The 26,365-nt window shown below is 51.8% G+C and overlaps 5 protein-coding genes across 5 annotated transcripts; 3 read left to right on the plus strand and 2 right to left on the minus strand.

The window, feature by feature from the left end:
- Window positions 1-189: 189 nt before the first annotated feature.
- AAFC00_002023 (uncharacterized protein) lies at window positions 190-4,165 on the minus strand (the record flags this gene model as incomplete). The annotated part of the gene is made up of 6 exons (XM_069341293.1): window positions 190-1,686; window positions 1,739-2,303; window positions 2,358-3,286; window positions 3,336-3,710; window positions 3,761-3,796; window positions 3,857-4,165. The coding sequence occupies 6 exons, from the start codon at window positions 4,163-4,165 to the stop codon at window positions 190-192; spliced, it is 3,711 nt and encodes a 1,236-aa protein (XP_069201364.1).
- Window positions 4,166-4,804: 639 nt separating this feature from the next.
- Window positions 4,805-6,076, plus strand: AAFC00_002024 (uncharacterized protein; the record flags this gene model as incomplete). Its single annotated transcript, XM_069341294.1, has 2 exons — window positions 4,805-5,137; window positions 5,216-6,076. 2 exons carry the CDS (start codon window positions 4,805-4,807, stop codon window positions 6,074-6,076), a joined length of 1,194 nt encoding a protein of 397 aa, XP_069201365.1.
- Window positions 6,077-7,355: 1,279 nt separating this feature from the next.
- AAFC00_002025 (uncharacterized protein) lies at window positions 7,356-10,435 on the plus strand (the record flags this gene model as incomplete). The annotated part of the gene is made up of 3 exons (XM_069341295.1): window positions 7,356-7,908; window positions 7,962-10,270; window positions 10,358-10,435. 3 exons carry the CDS (start codon window positions 7,356-7,358, stop codon window positions 10,433-10,435), a joined length of 2,940 nt encoding a protein of 979 aa, XP_069201366.1.
- Window positions 10,436-15,622: 5,187 nt separating this feature from the next.
- Window positions 15,623-17,847, plus strand: AAFC00_002026 (uncharacterized protein; the record flags this gene model as incomplete). The annotated part of the gene is made up of 2 exons (XM_069341296.1): window positions 15,623-16,062; window positions 16,119-17,847. 2 exons carry the CDS (start codon window positions 15,623-15,625, stop codon window positions 17,845-17,847), a joined length of 2,169 nt encoding a protein of 722 aa, XP_069201367.1.
- Window positions 17,848-19,027: 1,180 nt separating this feature from the next.
- AAFC00_002027 (uncharacterized protein) lies at window positions 19,028-20,729 on the minus strand (the record flags this gene model as incomplete). Its single annotated transcript, XM_069341297.1, has 2 exons — window positions 19,028-20,574; window positions 20,675-20,729. 2 exons carry the CDS (start codon window positions 20,727-20,729, stop codon window positions 19,028-19,030), a joined length of 1,602 nt encoding a protein of 533 aa, XP_069201368.1.
- Window positions 20,730-26,365: the final 5,636 nt, after the last annotated feature.

Here is a 26,365-nt window from a genome sequence, read left to right on the forward strand (position 1 = left end):
AAGGAAAAAAACCTCCGTTTCCTCCAACCTACCGAGCCATAACGTTTCGTGCATGACAACAAAAGAGACAGAGGATAGGTTCGTCTTTATTTTCGTAATCACTGCCACCTACCCATAACCAACCCCTTGTTTTCGTCATCAGGATACCAAAGGTCCAGACAGGCTTGCTAGAAAGAGGCAACAGGGCAATCATCCCGTCTCAGTCTCAACACCGGGTTGACGGCCGTCAAGTCCACCAGTGAGTTTGTTCTTGAGCTTCCTGATGCCGATCTTGCCCTCGTCCTTTGCGAACTTGAGGTTGCGCGCGGGCTTCCACTGCATCAGACCGCGCTGCTTGCGCTCCTCTGTGCGCTTGTTCTGCGAGTTTGCAGACTTGGACGAGGACGAGAACTGCGTGTCGTACGAGGCAGTCGTGTTGGTTGTGGTCGACGTGTCGTAGGATGCGCGTCCGGTGCCGCTCGTGCGGTCTGTTGCGGTTGACTTGCGGCGTTGGGAGGCACCGTTGCCGTTTCCTGATGTCTGGGCTGTTGAGGCGTCGAGGACGCCTAGGTCGCCACTGCTAGAGTCGCTGTCGCTGTCGGCGTGGCTGTCATCGTCGGAGCTTGGGTTGTTGGGGTCGTGCAGAGGAGGTTCGACGCCGGGTTCGCGCTTCTTGCGGCCCTCGCTGTCCATGTAGGCCTTGGGGTCTTCGCCAAACGCTCCGCTCCAGTCGTCACCGTCTTTGCTCAGCCATTTCTGCTTCTCGCTTGGGTCGGCGTTCTTGAGGATGTCACGTCCTTCTGTGAGCGACTCTTCGTGGAGTGCTTGCACTCTATCAGGAAGTTCCTTCTCCACCAGACGCTGGCGGACGCCTTCTGCGAGGCATGCTTCCCAGGTCTCGTAAGTCTCGCGCGAGTCGTTATCAGCAACGAAGGCTTCGTGGCTCTCGTCCATGCCGGCCTTGAAGCGACCGGCAAACTTGAGTCTGCCGACAACCTCCAGATCATCGAGACCTGGCATGGCTTTCTGAGCATTGTCCTCGGTGATGTAGTTCTGCACCAAACGAGCAGAAGCAGAAGAACGCCAGATCGGAATGTCAATCTCGGTAGGCTCATTGTCGACAAGGTTCTGTAGCCAGTATACGGCATAAGCATCGGCCTTTCGCTTGCCTGAAAGATGGAACTCGAACACGACGGGGCTGCGGTAACGGTACTTCACAGGAAGCATAGGAGCGTCCTTGTGACTGCCGGGAGTGACATCCCAGTAGTAGCCTGTTCCTTCGGGGTTCTTGTGACAGCTTGTGCGAGCTAGCTTGGCGATAGAACCTCCTGTCCTCATCTTGATCTTGGCGTGGTGAGGGTAGTCAATGGCAGTGACACGGTCGGAAGTGAATTGGAAAGTACCAACATCCCATCCGAGCATCTGAGGGGGTAGACGAGTCTCAATGCTGCGGAAGAGGAGAGAGATACGAATGCGACCGAAGCCGATACCGCCATCGAGAGGGTACCATCTGGTGACCTGAGATGATGTCTCCAAGATGTCTGAGAGTTTCAATGGAACAACACCGAGAATGGGGTCGTGCTCACGGTTGCGCGAGTCGCGAACGGTGACCGTGAGAACAGTGGATCGCCAGTCGCGAACAAAACGCTCGGTTCCAGCATTGAAAATAGGGTTGCTGCTGACAGCCTTGGCACGAGTTCGGTATACCTGGATAAAGTCAGTAAATAGTATGAAGATACTGGAAGGTATAACTACTTACAAGCTCATCATTGTACAAGATAGTGCAGTAGCTGGTAGGCAGGTGGCTGCCCTCTTCGTTGCCGTCCTCACCATATGGCTTGGCAGGCTCGTACTCGCGGCCATTCCTACTTCCAGTGGTGCCCTTGACGTTCTCGAGCTCAAGGTTGACAATTTGGTGAACCACAATACTGCATACACCACTTGGCCACAGAGGGTCAGGAGGGGTGTGCTGGACGGCGTCGTCGGTTGTGGTGTTTGTAGCACCCTTTTCGTCTTGGAGGTCCGGGTTGTTCTTGAGAGCATCAGGGAGAGCCTTGTTCTTTCCATCGGTACGCAATGCAGGTCTGAACTGAGGCTTTCCGAAGAAGCCCACTTCCCAGTGGAGCTCTCCAGGCATCTCACTGTCCTGATCCATACCAGCGAGCTTCGAGACCTGCGGGTACATCTTGCCGGGGTGTTGGATCATCTTTTGCATGGACAGTTCGACCTTGCCAACGATGTCATCGGCGCTGTGACGGTCAGAGTCCCAGAGCTCGACACTGAGGTTCTCGTCTGCTTTGATCAATTCGGGAGTCACCAAGAGTCTGTCGTATTGTTAGCTAGTGTTCTACTCCGACACCGAGTTTCATCCAACTTACGCGGCGGTTTCCTCCCAGATAGGGTTCAAGTCATCAGTGATGACACGCGTGCAGTACATGGGCTTGCCGTATTTCGAAAAGGTGAGGGTAATGTAAGGGTCGCTTCCTCCCCATTTACTGCCACGCTTGTCCTGCTTGCTCAAGCCAACAGCGCGGTGAATCCTGATCCAAAGGACACCAAGAGCTTGGACGTCCTTGGTGATGTCGTCACCCTGCAGCATCGCTCTCATGTCCATGGACATCGACTTGGGTGCTACGTACATGCTAGCCGCCGCACCAATGGCGTAGTTGACAAAGTTGGAAATCAGTGGGAGATTGAGAATGTTGGGGCCCTTCTCCATCATAGGGATACAGCCAGCCTGGACGTGCGGTACACCCATGAGCGTGAAGGTCAGAGTCTTTAGGAACGGAGGTTCTGGGGTCAAATTGAGTCGCAGTCTAACGGTGCCGACAAGCTCTTGCAACTCGACAAAGATAGGCAGCGGAACTCCAAAAAGGCCCTTAACCCCCAAGTAGAAAACGAGCTGCATATGCATGTTTCTGGCGCGGTCAGAGACTCCGCTTCTCTTGCCAGCCGGGGGAGCGTGGTAGGCGAAAGAAACCTCCAAGTTGTAGTAATCGCCACCCTCCTCATCTGCAGCAGCTTCCTGAGGATCCTTGGTCTTCTTGTTCTCCTCATGAATTGCCTGCTTCATCTCTTTCATATGCTCGTCTGGCAGGGCGCGGAGACTGAGAATGCGAATCGGGTTGATACCTTGGTTGATCTCAGAGACGCGGACGTTCTCGATCATTGCTGGGACCGAAGCTTGCATGACATCCTCAAGAGTGTCTGCAACACTCTGGAACATGTCCGGGTTCACGAGACCCCACACGATGCCCATAAGAGTGTTCATCCATTCAACGGACTCGGGGAGGAGGTTGGCGGTGGCCTGTATCGAGTCAATGAAACATAACTTTGCCATACGCAAACAAGCTTACCGTCTTTCCCCTTTCCTTTTCGCTGTCCCACTCAACTTCTCTGCCACTTCGCACAACTTCCTTGGCCCAAAGGTACACGCCGGAGCTGACGCACATGGCAAGTGGGATGAGTCCTTTCAGCGAGGCGCCGAACATCTTTCCCAGCACAATGATGGAGACAAGGATGCCAATGCAGAGGACGTTGGATTTCGCCTCGAGAGAAGCAAAGGTAGGTTCGTAGCTGACCGAGGGCGTCGGATGGAACAGAATGTTGGTCTTTTCTCCATGAATCGGCACATCAGACGTGCTGCCTTCTTGCACGGGGTCTGGAGGCGCGGTGACATCTTGATTGTGCTTGTAGTCGGCTGGAGAGTCAGTAGCAGATGATTGCACAGTCTGAGCTATGTTAGTCATGCTCCGCGAGCAGCCGCCAGGCCTAAACATACAGTTGGTTTGCCGAGGTTGGCGTTGGGAACAGATAGCTTGACTTTTGTCAGTGTTGTGTTCATGCCTGAATTTTCACTGCTATCAAGTGAGCTTACCATTGGGTTCTTAGCCGTCTCCACCATGTCCTTGTTGACATCCTCGATGATGACTTCTTTTCCGGTAGTTGGGTCTGTCACGAGCTTCTGGTTTTCCTTCGGGTGAAGGGTTGCATGATGCTCCTGGACGTCTCCCCCCGTCGCAGGGCGTTGGGCATTCCTGGACTTGATGTCCTGATCAATCTGGCGATCACGATCCTTCTTGTCCTTGTCAAGCTTATCGATGAATTGGTTAATGGTAGGGATCTTGTTGTGTCCCGAGTAATGCCCGCCAGGAGCGTGCTGCTGCAGAGGTTCTTCTTCCGCCATGATGAGCGAGGTGGGTGAACCGAATGAACCAGCGAAGAGCAAGGAATGATTAGGGAAACAAGAAAAGGAAAAAGGAGAGAGTGAGAGAACTAACACCAGCAAACCTCGATTGATACCTACACCATTGGCGCAGAACTTGGAAACGGGTATGCATATGTGGTGCGGCTATCTTGGCTAATACGTCATATGGGGAAGTTGTGGTCGCGCGTCCCTTCCAGGTTAAGGTAAGGTACCTTTTTAGGTACAAATACTGGTACCTCTTACCTCACCAGCCCCACTGCCCCTTGATTGCGTCGCGCCCGCCATGCCCGTGTCGATCGATCTGCATTGTGTTAACCTCATCATCTTGGGTTCAGCCATTGCCGGTGCCAGATTGATGGTACTTCAATTGTTGTGTTGTGAAATAAAGCCTGTGGACCACAAGGTAGGCTCTAAGACACTTTTGGATGATTTCCACTATGGAGAATGGTAAATAAAGATGGTCGACCGGACGCAGGGTCCTCGAGCCGTCGGTCAATCCCCGCACCATAGTCCGACGATCATGGTTGATGTGAGGCATACTTATCATTCATGTCTATGTTGATATACATACTCCCTTGCAACTTTAATTTTTGAGTGTGTTTTGAGGTCCTCATAAGCATGTCCGGCTGGTTCACGACGTTCTTGAACTGCCGTCTCTGCATAGGCGGCCGGTTGGTCGTGGATCAATTCGTCGTATCTGATGACACTGGTCTGATCCTGCCCAGGACAGGATACATTGGAGGAGAGGCTGTAGATCTAGAAGAGGGTATAATCGCGCCCGGATTCTTGGAATTGCAGACCAATGGTTTACTCGGGTTCCACTTCACGCACTTCACCGACGAAGAACAATATGCTGCCCAAATCGACAAGGTAGCCAAGCATATGGTGACCCAGGGCGTGACGGGCTTCTATGGAACGATCCCTACAGTCTCTACAGAGGACTTTAAAAAGGTGAATGAGAGGCCTTGAAGTTCGACTTGAATCAGGTGCAAGACTACACGCAGTACTGACAATTGAGGAACCGAATAGATCTTACCTTCGCTGAAACCTCGTGTCATCGAAGACGGCGCGTCCTTACTCGGTGCCCATGCCGAGGGGCCCTATCTAGATGCGGCAAAGAAGGGTGCTCATGATTCTTCCCTGTTCCACGATGCCACCCAGCCGCCACGTGAAGTATACGGACCCTGCGGTGGGGATTCTGAGACGTTGAAGCTTGTGACTTTGGCGCCTGGGGCCGCATCATCAACAAAATTGATCAAGGACTTGACGTCGAAAGACATCAAAGTCGCACTAGGACACAGTTCGGCAAGTTATTCGCAAGGTCTGGAGGCGACAAAAGCAGGCGCGACAGGCTTGACGCACGTACTGAATGCAATGGCACCACTGCATCACCGAGAACCCGGACTCGCTGGGCTGGCTACGTTACCGCCCTCGGACGAGACGGCAGGACCTTACTACAGCATGATCCCAGATGGAAACCATCTGCATCCCAGTGTGGCCACGATGCTCTTTCGCGCAAGCCCGGGAAAGTGCATGCTCATCACGGACAGCGTTGAACTGGCGGGATTGGAAGACGGGGTGTATCCCGGTCACGCGCAGATCCTGCATCAGCAGCGCAAGACAGGAACCAAGGTCACCATCGACGGAACAGAGACGCTGATCGGAGGATGTGCAAGTCTTCAGGAATGCGTGCGGAACGTGATGCAGTGGAGTGGATGTAACGTGGCAGAGGCAGTGAGGTGCGTGACTGAGAACATTGCAGACTTTATGGGCGACAAGTCGCGAGGGAAGCTCGAGGCAGGGCGTAGGGCAGACTTTGTGGTGATGAACGACGAAGGCGAGGTTCTGCAAACGTGGATGGCAGGGAAGATGGTGTGGCAGAAACGGTGATGCGAACACCTCTCGTCTGCTGTCCTCGCCCTTGAATGTGAGCAAAGGCATAGAATCATACAGTAGATGCAATACAAGGGGTAATAGGGGTAGGATGGGCAAAGAGAGTTGTGACTAAAGAGTGCTTTCTCGGGAGTGACATTTGCAGCTTGCTTTCACCGAAAAAGAAGACAATTAGACAACGATGTCTTCTGACCCTCTGACCCTTGACCGTTGGTGTCGTAGGGTGAGCCGTGTCTCCAAGCACCGGTAGAAGCAGCAGCGAGGAAGGGAAGCAAGCTGTGGATAGGTAGGTAGACAGAAACGGCGCCGTTGCCTCGGGAGCATATCTCGTGTATGATCAGATAGAAAGAGTGGAGGGCAATTCCCTCGAGTTCTTCTTTCCTGTTAAACAAGGGTACAAACAGAGAATAATACAGAGAGACCAATATCATTGTCCGACCAAGAGCGAGAAAGGCTAGATAGACAGACAGACAGAGAACAAAGCGCGGACCGGGTGCAGCAACCAAGCGTAGCGTGCAAGCGCAAGCCAGAAACCCCCGATGAAGGTGAAGGCGGAGATTGTGTCAGTCCATCCTGCCACTGGACAACGCACTTCCGGCAGCAGCAGCAGCAAGATCAGAAAAGACAGCAAAAGCCCTGGTGGCCCTGAGCAACATTTCAAGAACACGCATGATTTCTCCGAGAGGATAAAAAACCACAGCAGACAAGGACGAGGCCGGAGTGGAATTAGATCGGCTGGAATTAAGACACAGAACAAGGCCGCCTCGGACAACCAAAGTATTCGTGTACAAGCATCAATGGCCGAAGACGCCAAGGCAGAGGATCTCGTTCACAAGGAGGTCGAGATCCAGAAAGATGATGTGATGGACAGCAGCGAGGAGGAGGGAAAAGATGTGGTATGTTCTATTACATTTCTTTTCTACCTTATTCAATGTATGGTGTTTCAGGTGCTGCATGTACTCTGTATACAGTAAGGTACACTGTGACATGCGGACAGCTTCCCGAAGCAGCAGGCACTCCGAATCCGACCGCCTTTCTAGAGGACGACTGCAGCATATTTGCATATCACCATATCACCATATCCACACTCGTGCATACCTTGAAAAGCACCTTGTGAACCTCGGCTTATTTACTCCAATGACAGGATACCGATTCCTTTGCAGACGCCCAGGACATCAATGACGAGCCCACTCCGAGCGCAGCACACCCGGCAGACAACAGCAACAGCAACAGCAACAGCAACAGCGACACCCATCACACCACTCACACCGACGAAATGAGCCATGAGGCAGGCCAGGAGCATAACGTCGAGACCGACGACAATGCTTCGATCAAGCGACAGAGTGTAGCTTCCATAGTGGCCAGCCTCTCACAAAATGATCACCATGATGCTGCAGCCGAGCTTCATCCTCCTCCTCCTGCCATCGTCGCCGGCCCAGTTGCTTCCGACCCCATAACCACGGAACCCATCACCGACGAGCCTATCACCACTGAGCCAGTAGCCGCCGGGTCTACTCCTGCCACCATCCTCGCACAAGACCTTCCGGATCACGACCCGGCCGTCGATCATCATGCACCCACTGCCGAGATCGACCATGCAGCACCGACGGGAGCCCATCACGAGACGGATCCGTCTGCGGACGCAGGAGTGAAAGCTGAGGCAGAAGCAGACGCAGAAGCAGACGCAGCGCCATTGGCAGATGCAGAGCACAGGGCTCAAGCCACCGGGGAACAACAACAACATGACACAGACGACTCCGTCCAACATGAAACACTCTCATCTTCCGACCCACGCATATCCACCGCATTCATGGACGACGTCAGCCTCGGTATGTTTCTGTCGTCTTCCAATCTCTTCAGCAGCACTGACACACCATCGCAGGCGATGTCAATGATCCTACTCCGACTCAGCCCGGTGCTGCACTCGAATCGAAGCCTGACATTCCTCCGCCCGTCCCAGCACGGAACAGCGTGACATCGGTCGACGAGCCCATGAAAGGCTTGTCTGGCGATTTGCCTGCTGTCAATTATCCACCACCCCCACAGCCTCACGGCGCCAGCACTCCCAAGTCTGCCATCCCGTCACATGTACGATCAAAGAGCAGTGTGGCATCGATAGATGAGCCTGTGAAGGGCTTCTCCGGCGATTTGCCCTCGGTCAATTATCCACCGCCGCCGCCACCTCCAGAGGCCAAGCCGACACCCGTCCATCCGCCCCCACCCACTCGCAAAGTGTCCAGCCCCTTTGCCTGGTTCTCGAGAGCGACTTCGCGTAAAGACAAGGCTGTTTCTCCTTCACGGGGTGACCACGCCAGATCCAATACCGCCTCGAGCACAGTCACTCTCGGCAGCAATGCCGACATGGTCGACTTGCACGAGAGGGCTCCGGCCTCTCAACGCAGCAGTCTGAAAGACAGGTTCCAGCTTCTGAGGATGCAGGAAGAGTCGGCCCCGGCTGTCGCAAACGAGGAGGGCCCTGAGGGACAAGAGAGAGCCCGATCCGGTAGTATGCAAGGCCTGGCCAGCGAGGTGGCTGCTAAGAACAGCCTGAGTCCGCCTCCCATCGCACGATCAAACTCGTTTTCTGTTCCTGCCCAGCTCTCGGAGAGACTACCTCCAGGCACGGCATCCGGTCCATCTGCAGGGCCTCCGGAAGATGGCAACACGGTCAACTGGGACCTCTGGCAGTCCGTCGTCTATGAGGGTCCTGCTGCAGTCGCTCGCACAAGCGGCGAGCAACTCAACCGCGCCATCGCCAACGGTATCCCTCAGCCCATCCGTGGTGTCGTGTGGCAGGTCTTGGCCGACAGCAAGAATGCAGACCTCGAGATCATGTACAGAGAGCTTGTCGTCAGAGGTACCGACAAGGAAGTGAGCCGCCCAGCAGGGGCACCACGTACGAGGAGTGGAACCGCCACCGCCGAGGATTCGTTGGCCTCATCCGCCTCATCTATCAAGTCGGATGCCTCGACGCCTGCCACTGCTGTTTCTCCAGCTCCATCGCAAGACCAGCACAATGGAGATGGCTCTGGCGACAAGCGAAGGCGGTCAGGTGACGACAAGATTGCCATCCAGAAGCTGGAAAAGACCATTCGTCGTGACCTGGGCGCAAGAACGAGTTACTCAAAATACCTTGCCAGTGCTGGCCTTCAAGAAGGACTCTTTGGCTTGTGCAAGGCTTACGCCCTTTTCGACGAAGCTGTCGGCTATGCTCAAGGCATGAACTTTATCGCAATGCCTCTGTTGTTCAACATGCCCGAAGAGGAGGCCTTTACCCTGTTCGTGCGCATGATGTCCAAGTACGATCTGCGGTCAATGTTTACAGCCGAGATGACTGGGCTACATCTTCATTTATATCAGTTCGAGCGTCTGCTCGAGGACTTTGAGCCCGCTCTCTACTGTCACCTTCACCGCAAGGGAGTGACTCCCAATCTCTACGCAACGCAATGGTTCCTCACTCTCTTTGCATATCGCTTCCCGCTGCAGCTGGTACTGCGCGTGTATGATCTCATCTTGAGTGAAGGCTTGAGTGCCATTCTGAAGTTCGGTATCGTGTTGATGCAGAAGAACGCCAAGACGCTGATGGACATCAAGGATATGAGTCAGCTGGCGACATATCTCAAGGAGAGGCTGTTCGATGTGTATATCGACAAAACCCCTTCGGCGAATTCGATCTTGGAGTCTGGTTTCTTCGGGTCCGCCGGGGGTATTGACAAGGAGATCTACAGGGCAGATGATCTTGTGAGGGACGCCTGCGCCGTCAATATCACTCCTCAAACTCTTGCAGTGTACGCTGCAGAATGGGAGGAGCAGCACAAGGCCGAGAAGGAACGCGAGGCCGAGATCGAACATCTTCGCGCGACAAACGCAAATCTAAGCACCCGTGTGCGCAACCTCGAAGAGCGAGCCGAACAGCACGACACGGAGCACGTCGGCATCGCTTCGGAACTTGTACGGACCAAGGTCATCAACGAGAAACTAGAGGACGAGAACGAGGGTCTCAAGATCCAATTGGAGGAGTTGAAGAAGGTCGTCGATGCGCAGCCTGCCGAAGTAGAGGAGAAGCTGAGGGCAGAGATGGACAGGATCATGCAGCGAAACATTGAAGTGCAGAACCAAAATCGGGCGTTGGAGGAGACTGTGCAAGAGACGGAGCAAGAGCTGGTGGGGACGAAGATGATGTTTGCTCAGGTATGTCCTTTTTTCTTCTTTCCCCCTGTCTTTCCCTCCCTTCGCAGGGGGCGAGAAAGAACTATCTTGCTGACTTCCACCCTATAGTTGAATGCCGAGCACGATGGTCTCAAGCAGAAGCTAGCCAACATCCAGAGTCTCCTACAGGATGAGAAGAAGAAGTAGTAGTTGTAGTAGAGAGGAGAGGAAGACCATCTGTACATTACTCACACGATCACTACCACATGTACATGTACAATCATCATCGTCATCAAGATCCATACACATGGAATAAAGCAAGGGGAATGTGAAGTATTCGCACAATAGGCAAGAAAAGAACTGATCGAGAGGAAATTAATCAAGCGATTTTGGCTTCTTTGAGGCAAAGCATTTTCAGGACGGACTAGGTGTAAGCATTATCTATTCAGAGTCAAGAGTGGGCGACCTAGAAAGCTTTGCCAGTCTCCGCTTCATGGATCGTTATTTCTCCATTTTGGTCCCAAGGGCGTTTCTATTTCTGTTCCTGGGTCGGATTCGATTTGTTCTCGTTCTCACCTTCCGTTGCCTCTCTCTTGTCTAACTGTAGTCATTAAAGGGAAAGGAAAGGGCATATAGAGACGAAGAAGGGATGGATTCTAGACTATATGAGAGTCTTTCCTGACTATAATCCACCCTAGGCAGACACAGAGGTCATTTTGGAGACGATGGTGTTTCCACATGGCTCTACTTGGAGATAAGTATATACCTTATCTCTTCAGGTGTTAGAAAGCTCTTGGACAGGGTCATTGGTCTGAAATACCTCGATCGTCAAGATACAGAGTGTGTATACATGTTTTTCACCTGGACTGACACTTGAGAATAAGAAGACAATGCGTCATGTCTTGCGCCCTTGCACATATAGATGTATATCTCAGGTGAAAGTGAGCGAGGCAAGTAACACTGTACCAGTCCACTTTTGTCTTCTGATTCTTTCTTTTCTGCCTTCACGACACCCACTCCATCTCGGCCCCTCAAGTCTCTTCCATTCATCCAGCGAGCAGACAGAAGAGAAAGGAGACAGGAAAGAACAAGTCCGGCAAGATGGGCCTGCCATCGCCCTTTTCGACTCCCATCAAACCCTCTTCCTCGTGCTCCTCGTCCTTCTCCTCGAACCACAACGACAATGACAAAGAAGAACAAGACTCAAAACAATCCATCCTCCCACCCCCCTCTACCCCCCGTAACGCCCCTTTCAAAGCCCCCAGGTCCAAAACTAAAGAACTCGATACCCTGTGCGCTGCACTGCAGAGTATCCGGGGCGAAGTCAACGTAAGCTTTCTCTCCTTTTCCACCTTTCCTCTGCCCATCCATGTCTCCACTACCGGTATGCGATGTAAGGACTCGGAGAAGAACCGACTGACAAGAACAAGATCTCAATCCCCTACTTCGCGCACCTGACCAACACGGCCGAGACAACAGCCAAGCAGAAATGGCGCGCGATAAAGAAAAAGTTCATCTCTTCTGCTCCTCAGCCTGGCACTTCCTTTTCTTCTGCTTTTGGTTCTGGTTCTGGTTCTGGCTCTGGGCATCCGACGACGCCTTCTTCGTCATCGAAAGGCGAGAGAGAAGTCTGGAGACTGGCGAAAAGGCATGGGAACAGGAACTTGGAGGGGTTGGGGTACAATTCTTTTTCCGATGCTTCGTCCTCGGACGATGACGATGATGGCGATGATGGCGATGATGGCGCTATAGAAAAGGACGAGGAAGACGAGAAAGAATCGCTCGAAAAGCAGCTCGGGATCAGACGCGAGGATCATCACGGCATCAAACGCGAGCGACCAGAGCAAGACATCATCACCTCTCTCTCGCCCTCCTTTGCGCGCGCCGGGAAGAGAGTCAAAATCGAGATCTTGAGCGATAGTGACGATGAAGACGAGGGTATCGTTCGCGAGACTAGACGTACCAGCCTCACGCCTTTGCTCAATTCCGGTGGAGATGGCCAGATCAGGCACGGCGACAGAGATACAGGCAAGAGAAAAGAAAAGGGGAAAGGAAAAGGAAAAGAACCAGACTTCCGCACCGACCTGTCTAGTCACTTCGAGCGCAGGAACTACTCGCACAACACCGCCGCTCGCTTGCTCTTCCAGAACCAAAGCCATGCCTCCAATCAGAGAACAAAGGAGGGGGCGCGCGGTTCGGACGTCATTACCATTGTCGACGAAGACGATCATGAGCACGATGGAAAAAGGGTGGAAAAGAGGGAGTAGAGGCGAAGAACAGAGACGGTGGAGATGAAGATGTGATTATCTGCTAGTTCTGACACTTTCACCGGCATATTCTGTGCGAGAGAGTCGTCATTGGTCTTGGTTCCGTTGTGTGGGCAGGGCAGTGTGAGGGTCATAGGGGAGGAATTGGCGTTGAGATTAGGTCCCCACCTACCCTTGGTATTTAAAGGACGGGCAGAGAAATGGTTTTTTTTGTAGCCTCTGATGCCATGGGTTGGAAGGAATGGAAGAGGATAGGGGTTAGACGCCCCTGTATTATAGTCGAGATCAGTAGTATCAAGTGCTGTTGAGCATTCAATACCGGTCCTGGAATCATGTGCTTTGGAGCTCGTAGTAGCAATCCGAAGGCGAGGCAAGGCAAGTCGAGGCGAGGCAAACAGGAAGCAAGAACAGACAGAACATGTCAACAAAAATACACCTTTCGAGAGATCTCACTTCTTTCACATTGAGACTCGGGATCCATTTCCTAGTCATTGCAGAACCGCTAGTCTACTCCAATTCATAATGACATCCCCGTACGTCTCTCTTGACTAGTGAACACAAAACCCTGTTCTGTCCTGGAGATAGTCACTGCAAGCTCGGCACACATAAAGCTCTTGTTCACTCGAGGGACGACCTGCGTGGCCTCGTATTCTTAGTCTTTTTCTTTTCTTGTTGCTTGTTATGCAGCAGCAGAAGCAGAAGCAGAAGCAGAAGCAGAAGCAGAAGCAGATGCAGATGCAGATGTAGAACTAGAACTAGACTCAGTGGCAGACCCAGAAGTAGAACTAGAAGCAGACCCCGACCCAGAAGCAGACGACCCGACAACCGTAACACTAGTAACCGTACTGCCCAGCTGCGTGTTCGACGGCGAAGCAGTCGCCGTGCTGAGCACAGTCATGGTAGTAATGGACGGCAAGCCATAGTCCTCATCTGCAGTCGACGTGACAGTCCTTGTCGGGACCGGTTTGGTGACTGTCACTATGCTGTTTGTCGGTGACGACAACGAAGAGAGTGGATGAGAAGAAATAGAGGTCGATAGATGAGTTGTGTTCTTTACTGTCGCCGAAGAAGAAGTATGCAGGTCTGACAGGTGGCTTTCCAGTGTAGTGTCTATGGGGCTTGCTGATAGAGTAGCAGTAGAAGAAGAAGCACTGATGAAGACGGTAGTGTCGTGGTGCTGCGTGATGGTCTCGGTGACTATAGATGGCAACGGAAAGGAAGGAGAGACTCCGAACGGCTGGTCTCCCTGGACCTGTGCTGCGCGACCTTGACTTCCACCCAGTGCGAACACCATTGGCTGCACTGCTGGGCAATTACATACCGGTGGCGTGGCGGAAAGACCGGAAGATGGAACCATCGTTGGGCTCAAGACGGTGTTCCAGAGGGCGACCAGGGTGTAGACGAATATGACACCAGACTCGAGGACGAAAATGGCAATGAAGAGAGCAAGCAGCGAAGCCGGTAGGTAGACGCCCGAACGAGATCTTGGTGCAAAAGTCTGAGGTGGAGGGTTCGAAGGGTAGCTTGGGAACATGTGAGCTGCAGGAGTCTGCTGTTGCAGGTGTTGCTCCTGCTGTAGTTCAACATCGATGGGCGGAGCAGGATACGGTCCTGGGGGAGGTGGATAGACGCGTGTAGAACTTTTCTTCATGTCCTTTTCGTCGTACTCTGCTTCTTCACCGTCCTTGTTCAAGGCCTTTTCGAAGGCCCGCATAAAAGACATGTCTCGCAGGATTTTCTCGTGTTATCGTGATGATCGTAGGAATGTCCAAGGTATGAACAGAAATTGAATGGAATTATAGATTAAAGGAGCAGAAAAAGCGACCAGCGCGTGAGAGTGAGATGTGACTGTAGCGAGTGTTTGTTCCTTTTCGACAATAGCTTCATGGACTATTGATACGATAGAGACAAAGACAATAACGGAAGCAAAGACGACAGGAAAAACAAGAACAGCGCATACATACACATGTCAGATTAGAAGGACACGAGGGTGACATCTTATTGAGGTTTCACTACATGTGAAGAGGGTCTTTGCCATGTATGGTACGCAGATGTGCTGTCGTTCAAAATAGCAACAATGTGCTAACAGGCAAGACTGTCTTGATTGTCTTCCAGTGTACAGAAATGACTGGTCGGAAAGCAACAATGACAGCAAAGGTCTCAGAGACTCTGTTACACCTGTTTCAGTGTACAGCTAGAGGACCTACGACTGAAGTGGAAGCGCCCATGACCCGGAAGGCGGCTATATGAAACTGCTCGCGGTTTTGTTGTACCGTTCCGACAAAGGACAGCATTGATCGCACTTGTTTGTAAGCTAGGTAAAACAGAGGTCGCCTCCTCTATAGCATCCATTCTCTACTTCCTGACGGGCATTGTCGCTCCCAGGCATTTCATTGACCTACGGTAGAGTAATACAGATACTGATACCTCAGCTTCTTCGCTTCATCAATCACCACACCTTCATCATGACAGTGCTGTCTGTTGAGCGCTGTAGACACTTCGACAGAGAACCAATTAAGCTACAGATCACGCAATAATATGTCCAGGTAATGCATCGTCCAATGTAAGGACTTGCTATAGTGACCCAGACATGTATAAATGTGGTAGAAGAGGACAAAGCCTTGATAGATCAATCTGATAACAACAAGATAAGGACAGTCTGGAGCCGCAATCGGAAGTCGGAGGAGGATACGATCGAGGCCGCCCCGCGCTCGGACGCTTGACTTTCGGAGGGGATCACGAGTAATTATGGCAAATAAGGCAGAGACGGAGGTGGCGTGGCGTGCGGCAATGCGGGCATTCGGTTTTTGAGTGAGTCTTTTGAGTCTTTTGAGTCTCCGAGGCAGAGAAAGTAAAGCGAGTAAGAAAGGTGGAATTGGTTGACTCTGACGCAGTAAGTCTATGACTGGTCTCGTTTGTGACTCAATTGACCTCAGTAATATCACGTATCTTTCTGCTTTCTAGGTAAATATTTTGTTTCTGTTTCCGTCCTGCTAAAGTACATCTGTTCTACACTACTTTACTGCCCGCATTCATTCGAATTTACTCCCCACTGACTCACCGCCGCCCATCCACGCAGTCACAACATCTTTTGTCCAAACCTATAACATCATCAAAAAAACAAAAGATGGACCACATCAAGCGCACCTTTGCGCGCTGCAAGCAGGAGGGACGTCCTGCCCTCGTCACATATGTCACCGCAGGTTTCCCTACCGCCAATGAGACGCCGGATATCATGCTCGGTATGGAGGCCGGTGGCGCAGATGTCATCGAGCTCGGAATGCCCTTCACAGACCCCATCGCCGACGGTCCCACCATCCAAAAGGCAAACACAATTGCTCTGCACAACGGAGTCTCGGTCACATCATGCCTGCAGATGGTTCGTGAGGCCAGGAAGAAGGGCCTCAAGACGCCCGTCATGCTCATGGGCTACTACAACCCTGTGTTGAGTTATGGAGAAGAGAAGATGCTCAAGGATTCAAAGGAGGCCGGTGTCAATGGATTCATCATGGTCGATCTGCCGCCAGAGGAGGCTGTGCGCTTCAGAAACCACTGCACGAAAGCTGGGTATTTATTGTCTCACCGTTGTGTGCAAGTTGCAGAGGACTGACAAGACCGAAAAGTCTCTCCTACATTCCCCTCATCGCTCCCTCGACGTCAGAGAGCCGCATGAAGCTCCTCTGCAAGATCGCCGACTCGTTCATCTACGTCGTCTCAAGAATGGGCGTCACCGGCGCCAGTGGCAGCATGAACGCCGCCCTCCCCGAACTCCTCGACCGCGTGCACAAGTACTCTGGCGGTGTCCCTGCCGCCGTCGGATTCGGTATTAGCACGAGAGACCACTACCTCAGCGTCGGCAGCATCGCAGAGGGTGTCGTCATTGGTAGTCAAGTCATCACCACTATCGCCGAGGCCCCTGCTGGTCAGGGAGCAAAGGCAGTTGAGGATTACCTTGACTCCATCACCCAGAGAAGAGAGGTCATCAAATCTCAGACCAGAGAGGTCGGCATTGTCGAGACCCTTAACGAAGCAAAGGAGCCCGTTGATGTGCACGTCGACGGTGTAGTCAAGGACGAGGACGTCCCCGCCGGACCAGGCTTGGCCGACCAGATGGACGCTCTCAACACCGACGGTCCCGTCGAGAAGCATCTCCTGCCCGCAAGGTTCGGCGAGTTTGGCGGTCAGTATGTCCCCGAATCTCTCATGGACTGCCTCCGCGAACTCGAGGCCGGCTTCGACTCCGCCGTCAAGGACCCAAAGTTCTGGGAGGAATACCGCTCCTACTACGAATGGATGGGTCGTCCCGGCCACTTGCACTTGGCCGACCGCCTGACCGAGCACGCCGGTGGAGCCAACATCTGGTTGAAGCGTGAGGACCTCAACCACACTGGATCGCACAAGATCAACAACGCACTGGGTCAAGTCCTTGTCGCCCGACGACTGGGCAAGACCGAGATCATTGCCGAAACCGGTGCTGGTCAACACGGTGTTGCGACCGCGACCGTGTGCGCAAAGTTCGGCATGAAGTGCACAATCTACATGGGCGCAGAGGATGTCCGTCGTCAGGCCCTCAACGTCTTCCGCATCAAGCTTCTCGGTGCCCAAGTCATCGCCGTCGAGGCCGGCGCCCGCACCCTCCGCGACGCCGTCAACGAGGCCATGCGCGCCTGGGTCGTCCGTCTCAGCACGACTCATTACTGCATCGGCTCAGCCATCGGACCCCACCCCTTCCCCACCATCGTGCGCACCTTCCAATCAGTCATCGGCGACGAGACGAAAGAGCAAATGCAAAAGATGCGCGGCAAACTCCCCGACGCCGTCGTGGCATGCGTGGGCGGTGGCTCCAACGCAACAGGCATGTTCTACCCCTTCTCCAAAGACGAGAGCGTCAAGCTTCTCGGCGTGGAAGCAGGAGGCGACGGCGTCAATACAGGCAAGCACAGCGCGACCCTAACCGGCGGCACCAAGGGCGTGCTGCACGGAGTGCGAACCTACATCCTCCAGAACGAGCACGGTCAGATCGACGAAACCCACTCCGTCTCCGCCGGCCTCGACTACCCAGGTGTCGGCCCCGAACTCGCCAGCTGGAAAGACAGCGAGCGCGCCAAGTTCATTGCCGCCACCGACGCCGAGGCCTTCATCGGCTTCAGGCTGCTGTCGCAGCTCGAGGGCATCATCCCTGCTCTGGAGACTTCTCACGCCATCTTCGGAGCCGTCGAGCTGGCCAAGACGATGAAGAAGGGCGAGGATATTGTTATCTGTCTCTCTGGTCGTGGCGACAAGGATGTGCAGAGTGTTGCTGAGGAGCTACCTAAGCTTGGTCCTCAGATTGGTTGGGATTTGAGGTTCTAGGTGTTTACGTCGATGCCCTTTTTCTCAACTCATGTTACCGTTCACCCCTTTTCGCGTCTTTGTAGGAAAAGAAGAAATGTTAGAGCTGTACATATATATATATATAGCTCAAATACAAAAAGTCCGAACTCATGAACAGAAGACCTCGAAGGTGTATTGTTTCTTCCTTACCGTGACAGGAAAAGGACATGTCAAAGGATTTTTGAAAGCAAGGTGTTGAGTCTCAGCTGATGTAGGTGATATTTCGATTGAGTTTTATTGGAGAGCTCCTGTCGCTGTTGAGGCCGGTCGTCGAGGAGTGCAGTGTCGTTGGAGAGCTCAGTCGTTGTATGGAAAGGGGTAAGGAGAAGCGACAGAACAAAGGAAAGCGACTGCGATCTTGAACAGAGAACATGGGGGAACTCACCAGAGTATACAAGTAAAGAAGCATGGAAGTGGTAGGGCATCTTCCTTAAGTTGAGAGGACATCTAAGAAGTAAGGTAAGTAGAGTGCCAATCTTAGCTAGAGAAGACATTAAAGAAGGCATCCGAGTACCTCCCTTAAGGTAGACAGCAGAACACAGGGGGATGACCAGAGCACCTTGTGTCGACCATTAGCATCATTGAGATTCAGATGATCGATGGAGTTAAGTATCCCCTGGTGACTATTCTCTTCAAGAAATGTAAGAGAGAAGACATTGAAAGTGTTATTGTTCCCCACCTTCCCCTTTCTCTCCCTTCCTTCCCTATTCCTTGAATCATTTGGAGAAATAAAGTAGATGAAGAAAACAAGAATCGAAAGAACGCCAAGGAGGCAAAGAAGAAACAATAGAGAGAGAAATCGTAAGACAGTTTCATCAGATATTTTGCTTCTATAGAGTCCTTTCCTTTCCTTTCCCTTTCATCAATTCAGTCAACTAGTGAATTGTTTTGTTCCCATTGTTTGATCCATCCTAGGCACCATATCACGCCCGTCGTCGTTGTTATGTGTGTTCCTTCTATAATGATAATATGAGCTAGTCAAGCAAGAATAAAAGAGAAAATTAGAGAAGCATAGAGACAAGGGGGCAGTATCGCAATTCCAAGATGATAACCTGCAACGCAGACGTTGTCCATATAGACGCTGCTCAGATTTGAAACAATCGTGACAAGAAAAGAAAGAAAGAACAAATCCCAGGGATAGTATCAGGCAGATTCCAGTTCAAGCTTCGTCCATGAGAGCCGTCAGTTCATCTTTCGACAGGTTGAGCCTGCGCATGACTAACTGTTTCGCAACCTCATTGGCGGCTTGTAGCGTTTCCAGCTCACGCACAGTCTCTGTCAGGGTAGCACTTTTGCTAAAACCACCTTGCTTGAGGTTCGGTACAAGGTCATTGAGGTTCTTGTAGCCATCTTTGATGATGTTCCTCCGCTTTTGTTCTGACTTTATGTGGTTCTCTCGCTTCTGCTCCTCTGTCAGATTCTTGCGAGCTGCTGCCGCTGCCGCGTCCGCTGCTGCATCCGTGCTGTCTTGCTGTCGGAGACTTCTGTCGGCAGCAGAGGATTTCCGTCGCTTGAGTGAGTTTTTGGTATTGACTATCGCAGCGGGCGCATCATCTCCGTCAGCGACAGAGTCAGCGCTTGACGGGCTCGCGACTCCGGGAGATTGTCCGTTGACATCTGGACTCGAGGCATTATTGCTGTTGCCGACCGTTGGAGATGCTTCCGGGCGAGGAGCGTATGGCGCAGGTTCATCAACTGCAACCCCCGATGCCGTTCTGCGGCGTTTTCGCGGACTCGGCCGTTCTCGATACGTCGCGCCTGCAGCTGCGCTCGCCTTTTGCTTGACGACTTGGTATGGATAGAGTTGAGTCGTCGAGAATTGGCCGTCCTGCCTCGAAGTGACGGGACTCTGTGGATGCGAACTTGCGGCCGAAGGAACTCCACTTTCTCCTGGGTAGCGAGCGATGCCACGAATAAAGTCCATGTGGTGTTGGTCCGTCGCTCCTTGGTAGGGCCCATTATAGCCGTTCGGGTTGAAGTTGCTGTCTGAGCCGAATTGATAAGGCTGCTGAGACGAATAAGAGTTCCTGGCAGGCATATACGAGGGGTTCGCAGGCGGACTATATGCAGCATTCGAATCTATCGAGGTACGGAAATGGCCATTTGATTGGTTGTACTGCGACGTGCTGTAGTCTTGAAGTGGGGCAGGCATGCGCATGTGAGAAGATTGCGGGGGTCGGTACTCATGTGACGACAGATGTTCCTGGACAGAGTTGTGTGAAGGTAGAGCAGGACGTTGCAATGGAGTGTTCGCAGCCTGCTTCTGAGAACGATACTCGAAAAGCTTAGTAGCAGCCTTTAAGACGTCGTCTGGCGCATCCTCTTCGATACCAAAGCCGCTCAGCACATCCTGAGGTGGTTGCTGCATTGATATGGTGGAGGGATTGTGGTTGTCGTATGACGAGACATGTAAGTTATCTCCATTGTCCTGAGTCTGCCGGAGGGACGAGTCGTAAGCCTGCAAATATGGATGTGACGAATCGTTGGTCATCGAAGGTTCGTGGTAGCCCCAGGGTGCATTGGCATCAAAAGTGAAAGGAAAGTTAGGATTGTCTAGATAGGACGTTACGGCGGGATTCTGCAGCAGAGTTGTGGCATTGTTGTCTGGGCTGTCGAAGAATTGGTCCAGTCCGGTTTGTAACACGTCGTCCAAGATGGGCTGTCCTCGAAGTTGTGAGAGGTCTGCCTCAGGTGGACCGATGGTATCTGTCCAAGTAAACTCCATGATTAGTTTTGTCGTGATGATACAATCTTGATGATGGTCGAATAGAAAGAAAGGATCTAATCAGCAGTGGAAGAGACATACAGCCGAATGGGTTTGGATGTGAAGATGGTTGCTGCGCATGGTTTGATTCGGCCATCGTGACTCGTGCCGCCTGATCAAGGGCACGTGTTGCTGATGAGGCAGCCGTGAATGTGATGGCAGCAGCGATGCGCTGTCAGGCTTGTGCGACTTGTATAGCAAGTGAGGATGTGCAAGCGGCTCTCGAAGGTGTTCTTGAGCGGTGGGATCCCTCAATTTCATGATCTTGTATATACTGTGCCTAATTCATGTACGGGTCGTGTTTGTTGGATCGCAGTCGTACAACAGCGGTCGGGTCAAATGATTGCTGGGTCGCGAGTCGATGAAGTTGAAGTGACGGATAGGATTACGACAATCCGATGAGATTATATCGTATGTTGGGAAAGTCCAAGCAGCTCAGGCTGAGAGGAAGGCAGGCACAGTAGCAGAAGATGGATGGGTTTGGTTCCCGTGACACTGATCCTGGTGGAATAAAAGTAAGCACATATGTCACTGTTTACTTGGACTATGATATGCAGAAAGAGTTATAATCAAACAAACCTACGCGCTTCTTGCTGTCTTTTGTGTATACCTAGTATAAGTTGTTCGAGGTTGAGCAAGACATTCACTCGAACCGTGACGCTCTGGTGGGAGACGTTTCAAGCATGTGAAAGTCGCCCTGCCTGCAGTCCACAATCCACAATCCAACAACAGCCTGCCTACCTTACCTTACCTGACCTTACTTAACTCCCAGCTTACCAGTAGATATCTTAGCCGCCTTACCCACTTGGCCTTAGTCTGCCTCTGCCCATGTCATGCCCTGGCATCCCTGCGACTTCCCTCCCGCACTTCGGGCCGAGCCCTAGTCTGGGCGACTGCTGCGGCGTCTCCTCTCACCTTCAATTCATCAGGTGCTTGCCTTCGCATTGTTACGAGTGAAGGTATAGTGACCGGAGTCATCGCAGCATTGAATGACTCATGTGACAACCATCGAGGCAGTCCTCGCTAGACTGTATAAGGTACTTTATAGCACCCCCACCACTTGCCGCACATAATGTACTGCATCTCAACGAGAGCAAAGCATTGAACGGCCCGTGATGATGATGGTAGACGCGAATGGAGCAATTGACAGGAGCACAGTTGCTCAGCCGCTCCCGGCCGGATCCTCATGGATCTGGGCATCTTATGTACCTTGCTCACTTCTTCACCCTAGCTGTGAGTCCGCAAGCCTCATCCTATTTTAGTTCACTCTTGCAAATGCGCACCACAATGGGATCGATCCTTTGCTGATAGAGAGCATCATAAATCGCTTTGATTCTATGGGAAGTAATGCTTGCATTGTAACAATGGACCTACTGGTGGAAATGTTACGATCTGATTGGGCGAGGACCTGCCTGAGAGGTATTGTCTCTATTGCTTCCCAGTTCGAAGACTTCCATCTCCTGCCATTGGGCGATTGTACAAACCACAGCCAGGAATCCAAGTACGTAGTGAGTTCAAAGGGGATACATTGGCTTGGCAGCTCTGCGCGTACCTGTACTGTGCACCCAAACAAAAGATAGCTCTGCGCTGGCTATCAATCTAATCTGAAGTCAGGCTCTCATGCACGTTAAGTCATACCTAAGGTGGACACTCCCTTCCATTGGCGACAGCTACCCCTCGCTCGTAGTATGTAGAAGAAATCGCAACAGCTAACTGTGCGATTTTGTCTTGTCTCTCTGCATCCTGATGCGACGCTTTTTGATTGCGCAGTGCCGGACAAAACTTTTGGCCCCCACCAATATTACTCATCGTTAGGACCAAGTCCTTCTTTTCGGTGGCGATAGCGAGATGTGTGAGTCTTTTGTAAGCGTTGCCTCTGAAGTATCAAGGCTGATGAGTGTGCCACTCGTGCGCAGCAGCCGTGTATGATCCTCTCGCAGAGTGGGCCTCGGAGAATGATCGTTTCGAAAGTCTTCTTGTCGGAGGGGGCAATGTTCACAACTTATCCGAGGGCAAGAGGGCCACGAGGAAAATAAACTCCGACAGCAGCTCCCTGGTCGTCGCAGTTGGGGAGCTGAGCGAGCGTGCCCGGTCTCTCGCTTCTGCCAATGTGCCATCTCTGACCGACACAATGACCACCCTCAGTATTGGTATGTCTGCCGCATCGCTTGGCACGGATCAAAGTGCTTGTCTCTCGATCGTACCACATACCAGTCCGGGAAACACAGCAGGCAGGCCAGGGCTCTATCAATGCCCGCTCGAGTTCATCGGTTGTGGCCAGACCTTCGACGATCCAAGGGACTGTCATAACCACTCCCTGATCCACTTCAAGAGCAAATTACCACCATCCACAGCCAAATGTCCTTTCTGCACTGTTTGGTCCGTAGAGCCTGGCCCAGGAGCATGGGCGGCTCACGTAGCTCATGTATGTGAACACCAGCTCGTCGACAGATTGCGTCTGGGCCCTCATTGTCGATTTGACTATGGTTTATTCCACCATCTATGGCGTGTCGGCTCGGTGAGTATGCCTCAGTTTCAGGATCTAGTGTCGCATAATCGATGCAACGTGGGCGAAGCATCCGTGGAATCCAATAACCCAGGAAGAGACAGAAGGAAAGGCATGCCTGCCGTAGCCGCAGGGAGACGGTCCTTGCGTTGAGACTCTTGTTGGACAAACCGGAAAGATGGCGAGGGATACGGCTGAAGGCGGGTGCTGACGACGAGAGTGGACGGATTGACGAGTGGACGACTGACGAATGATGACTTATGACAGACGACAGCGAAGGAAGTTTTGGTGGTTCTGCGTAGGCTGCTTGACAGATGCTTAGTGAAGAGCATGTTCCACCTGTCATGGAAATCGATGCAGCAGCAAAGCGTAGTGATGATGGTTAGATGACTTGTATAGTCAGTGAGCCTTGCACAACATTGGAGAACGCTCAACCATTTCTTTTCAGTAGTTTTCCCGAGGAGATCTTGAAAGGGAGAGAGATTGCGAAACAACTCCATAAGATCGATACCCACTTGACTCTGGGACAAATAGTCCTACACTGTATAAGTACTTACCGTGAACAACACCATCTCACGACACTAATCAATCATACGACCCTACCACATGACCAGCAACCAAACCAGACCAGAATCCCACAATAAGAAAGGAAAATCCCAAGAGACCACAAACGCGAAAAACAAAAGCAGAAGAATCCCAAGAGGAGTCTTCGCAATAAAAGTATATATATGTAAGGTATTCATATATACCCACGAGAACCATTAAAGTGGCTGTGCAAGCGCGATATGCAAGGCAGGAAATCCTACCTCACCTTATCCTGCACTGCGCCCCCCAACCCAGCAAATAATGGGTACTTTACACCGCATTTATGGGCGCCTACACACCTACAATACACACACACACACACTTTCCAGAACTTCATCGCATCTACATGTACTGCGCATCGATATATCTAGAATATATATATATATTTTTCCTCCTTGCGGTGCTCGCCTTGAATTTGCCATTTCCCGGCACAAGATGACACACATTATGAATCAAGCAAATACCTATTCACCAGCTGGGTCAAGGATCCTGATCTCGAGGATAGGACCACCTGGACAAGATCTCGTATACACGCGCAGTCGTGTATAGTGATACAAGAAATGGATGTGATATGCTATGTTAGCCATGCACCTCATCACTGATTTCTAGCAGGTGTGGTGGTAGCTCTTGTGACTGAATAGTGGTGGGCGCGTGCTTGTGGTGTGAGTGTAGTGTGGGTGTGGATGTGTCATGTGGCTCTTTCTCGAAGTCAGGGCGACCAAGTAAGGTATATTAGGTAAGTGCTATTGCTACTTTTGCGATGATGGCAATTTCTCATGTGATGATGTCTCTAGGTCATCAAGGTAGATGCATAAAAAAAGGTAAAATTGTGTCAATGGTCGCTATCGCCATCAAGAAAAGGAAAAAAAGGAAATCTGCAACCTGATATACAGATAATGATACCCAGCCAAGCAAAGTAAAGTCATCCATCCTGTTTGCCTTTTCCCTTCCACCGTCCAACATCCTGATCACTAGCAATGGTAGAATCGATACGACCATTCTGCCTCAGTTCACGCATCCTCAACTCCCTATCCAAACGCATCTCCTCGCTCTCTCTTCTCTGACGATTCATCGTCTCCATGCGTGCAAAGTAGTCCGCGATCGCGTCATCCCAGTCCGGGCCAAGTTCGCTCGCATACATCTCTACCGCGGAGTCGCTACCGATGTCGAACACGCTATAGATCAACTGTCTGTCATCCTCGACGTCCAGGCCTATAACTTCGACTTCTTGACTGGTCGCTTCTTGTTCACTCGCCAGGTAGGCCTGGATGTCGTCTAGATGGTGAAATCGATCTGGAAAGTCGTGTTTCCAAATTTCGATGTAGGGGTTCCAAGTCTCGTCCATGTCAAGCCTAAACCAATGAGCATCGTCAGTGGAGATGAATTTTCATAAGATCTAACAAGGACAACTCACGCATCAATCCAGCCGCTTTCCTCATCTATGGCCGATCCTAGTTGGTATTGTAGGAATCGATGATCCTCAATCCTCCAATTTATGATCGGTTCTGGCACTGCGTGAGCTGGCATCTCTCGTATCTGCTGTATAGATAGACTTTGTTCAGGTGGAGCAGATAGTTTTCGTTCAGGTGGACTGGGTGATTTGGAAAAATTGAAGGCTGCTTCAAACAAATCACCCAAAGGTGACGAGATGCGAAGCCGTGCTTCTTCTGCAAAGATCTCAGACAACTTAGCTGGTTCTGTGCTCTCTGAGACACCCAGACATTTGAGTCTTGCAGCCCTCTCAGCCTTGGTCTTACCTTGCAAGTGAGATCCTTGACGCTCAACATCCTCTGCCGTAAATTTCTTTGCTGGTCTGTTCGACGTCTGTTTTGGTTTGGACGATGAAGCACCTGGAGGATCGATGTCGAACTTCACTTTCTTGTGAACGGTCTCTGCGCTGGGAGCTCGGCCTCGTTTCCTGTCTTCCACTTCACACTGCTCAATGTATGCCCGCATGCGATCCCTGAGATCTTTCTCAAGAGTAGTGTCATCCGAAAGCGTATCGCTATGGACTCTTTCGCCTTCACTTTGATGCTGGTCCCCTGTACGAGCCTCTGACTTCTGCCTTCTGTCTTCAGCAGACCCTAATGGAGGCGTTATATCTCTTGCATGCTTTGAGTCCCATGGTGGTATCCTGGGTGACTCTGCACGGGTAATGCTGCTTGCTCGCTCACCACGAATAGCCATTGCGTTGCGCCGTTTGTGAAAATTCCTGGTCTTGTAGAGTTCGGAAGCAGAGATACCTCGTACATTCAGTCGATAATCGTCGGCCAGTGTATCGGGGTTCAACGCCCCCCTGATTCTGCACGTCTTCGCATTATCTGGGCACGTCTCGCCGGCGTCACAGGCATGTAAGTTGTACTGCCATGCTCAGCGAGGCGACCAAAGAGGCCAAGGTTCTTTGATTCTTTATCGTCATCATCATCAACGAGGGGCCCATCATCAAACATCTCCTTCTGTCGCATTGCTTGCTCGGCGTAGTCGAATTGAATAATCATTCCAGGGCTTTTGAATCCAGTCGGAGGAGGCGTGTTGCCTCGCCTTCTGCTCATTGTCAGTGGAGAAACCTGACTACCTTCGTGCCAAATGACTAAATTTAGCTTTGTTGCATCCTCTGGTGTTAATCTGCCGTAGTTAAGAGT

The sequence above is a fragment of the Neodothiora populina genome, assembly GCF_041146345.1.
Source record: "Neodothiora populina strain CPC 39397 chromosome Unknown canker_contig_14, whole genome shotgun sequence".
Taxonomy (NCBI): Eukaryota; Fungi; Ascomycota; class Dothideomycetes; order Dothideales; family Dothioraceae; genus Neodothiora; species Neodothiora populina.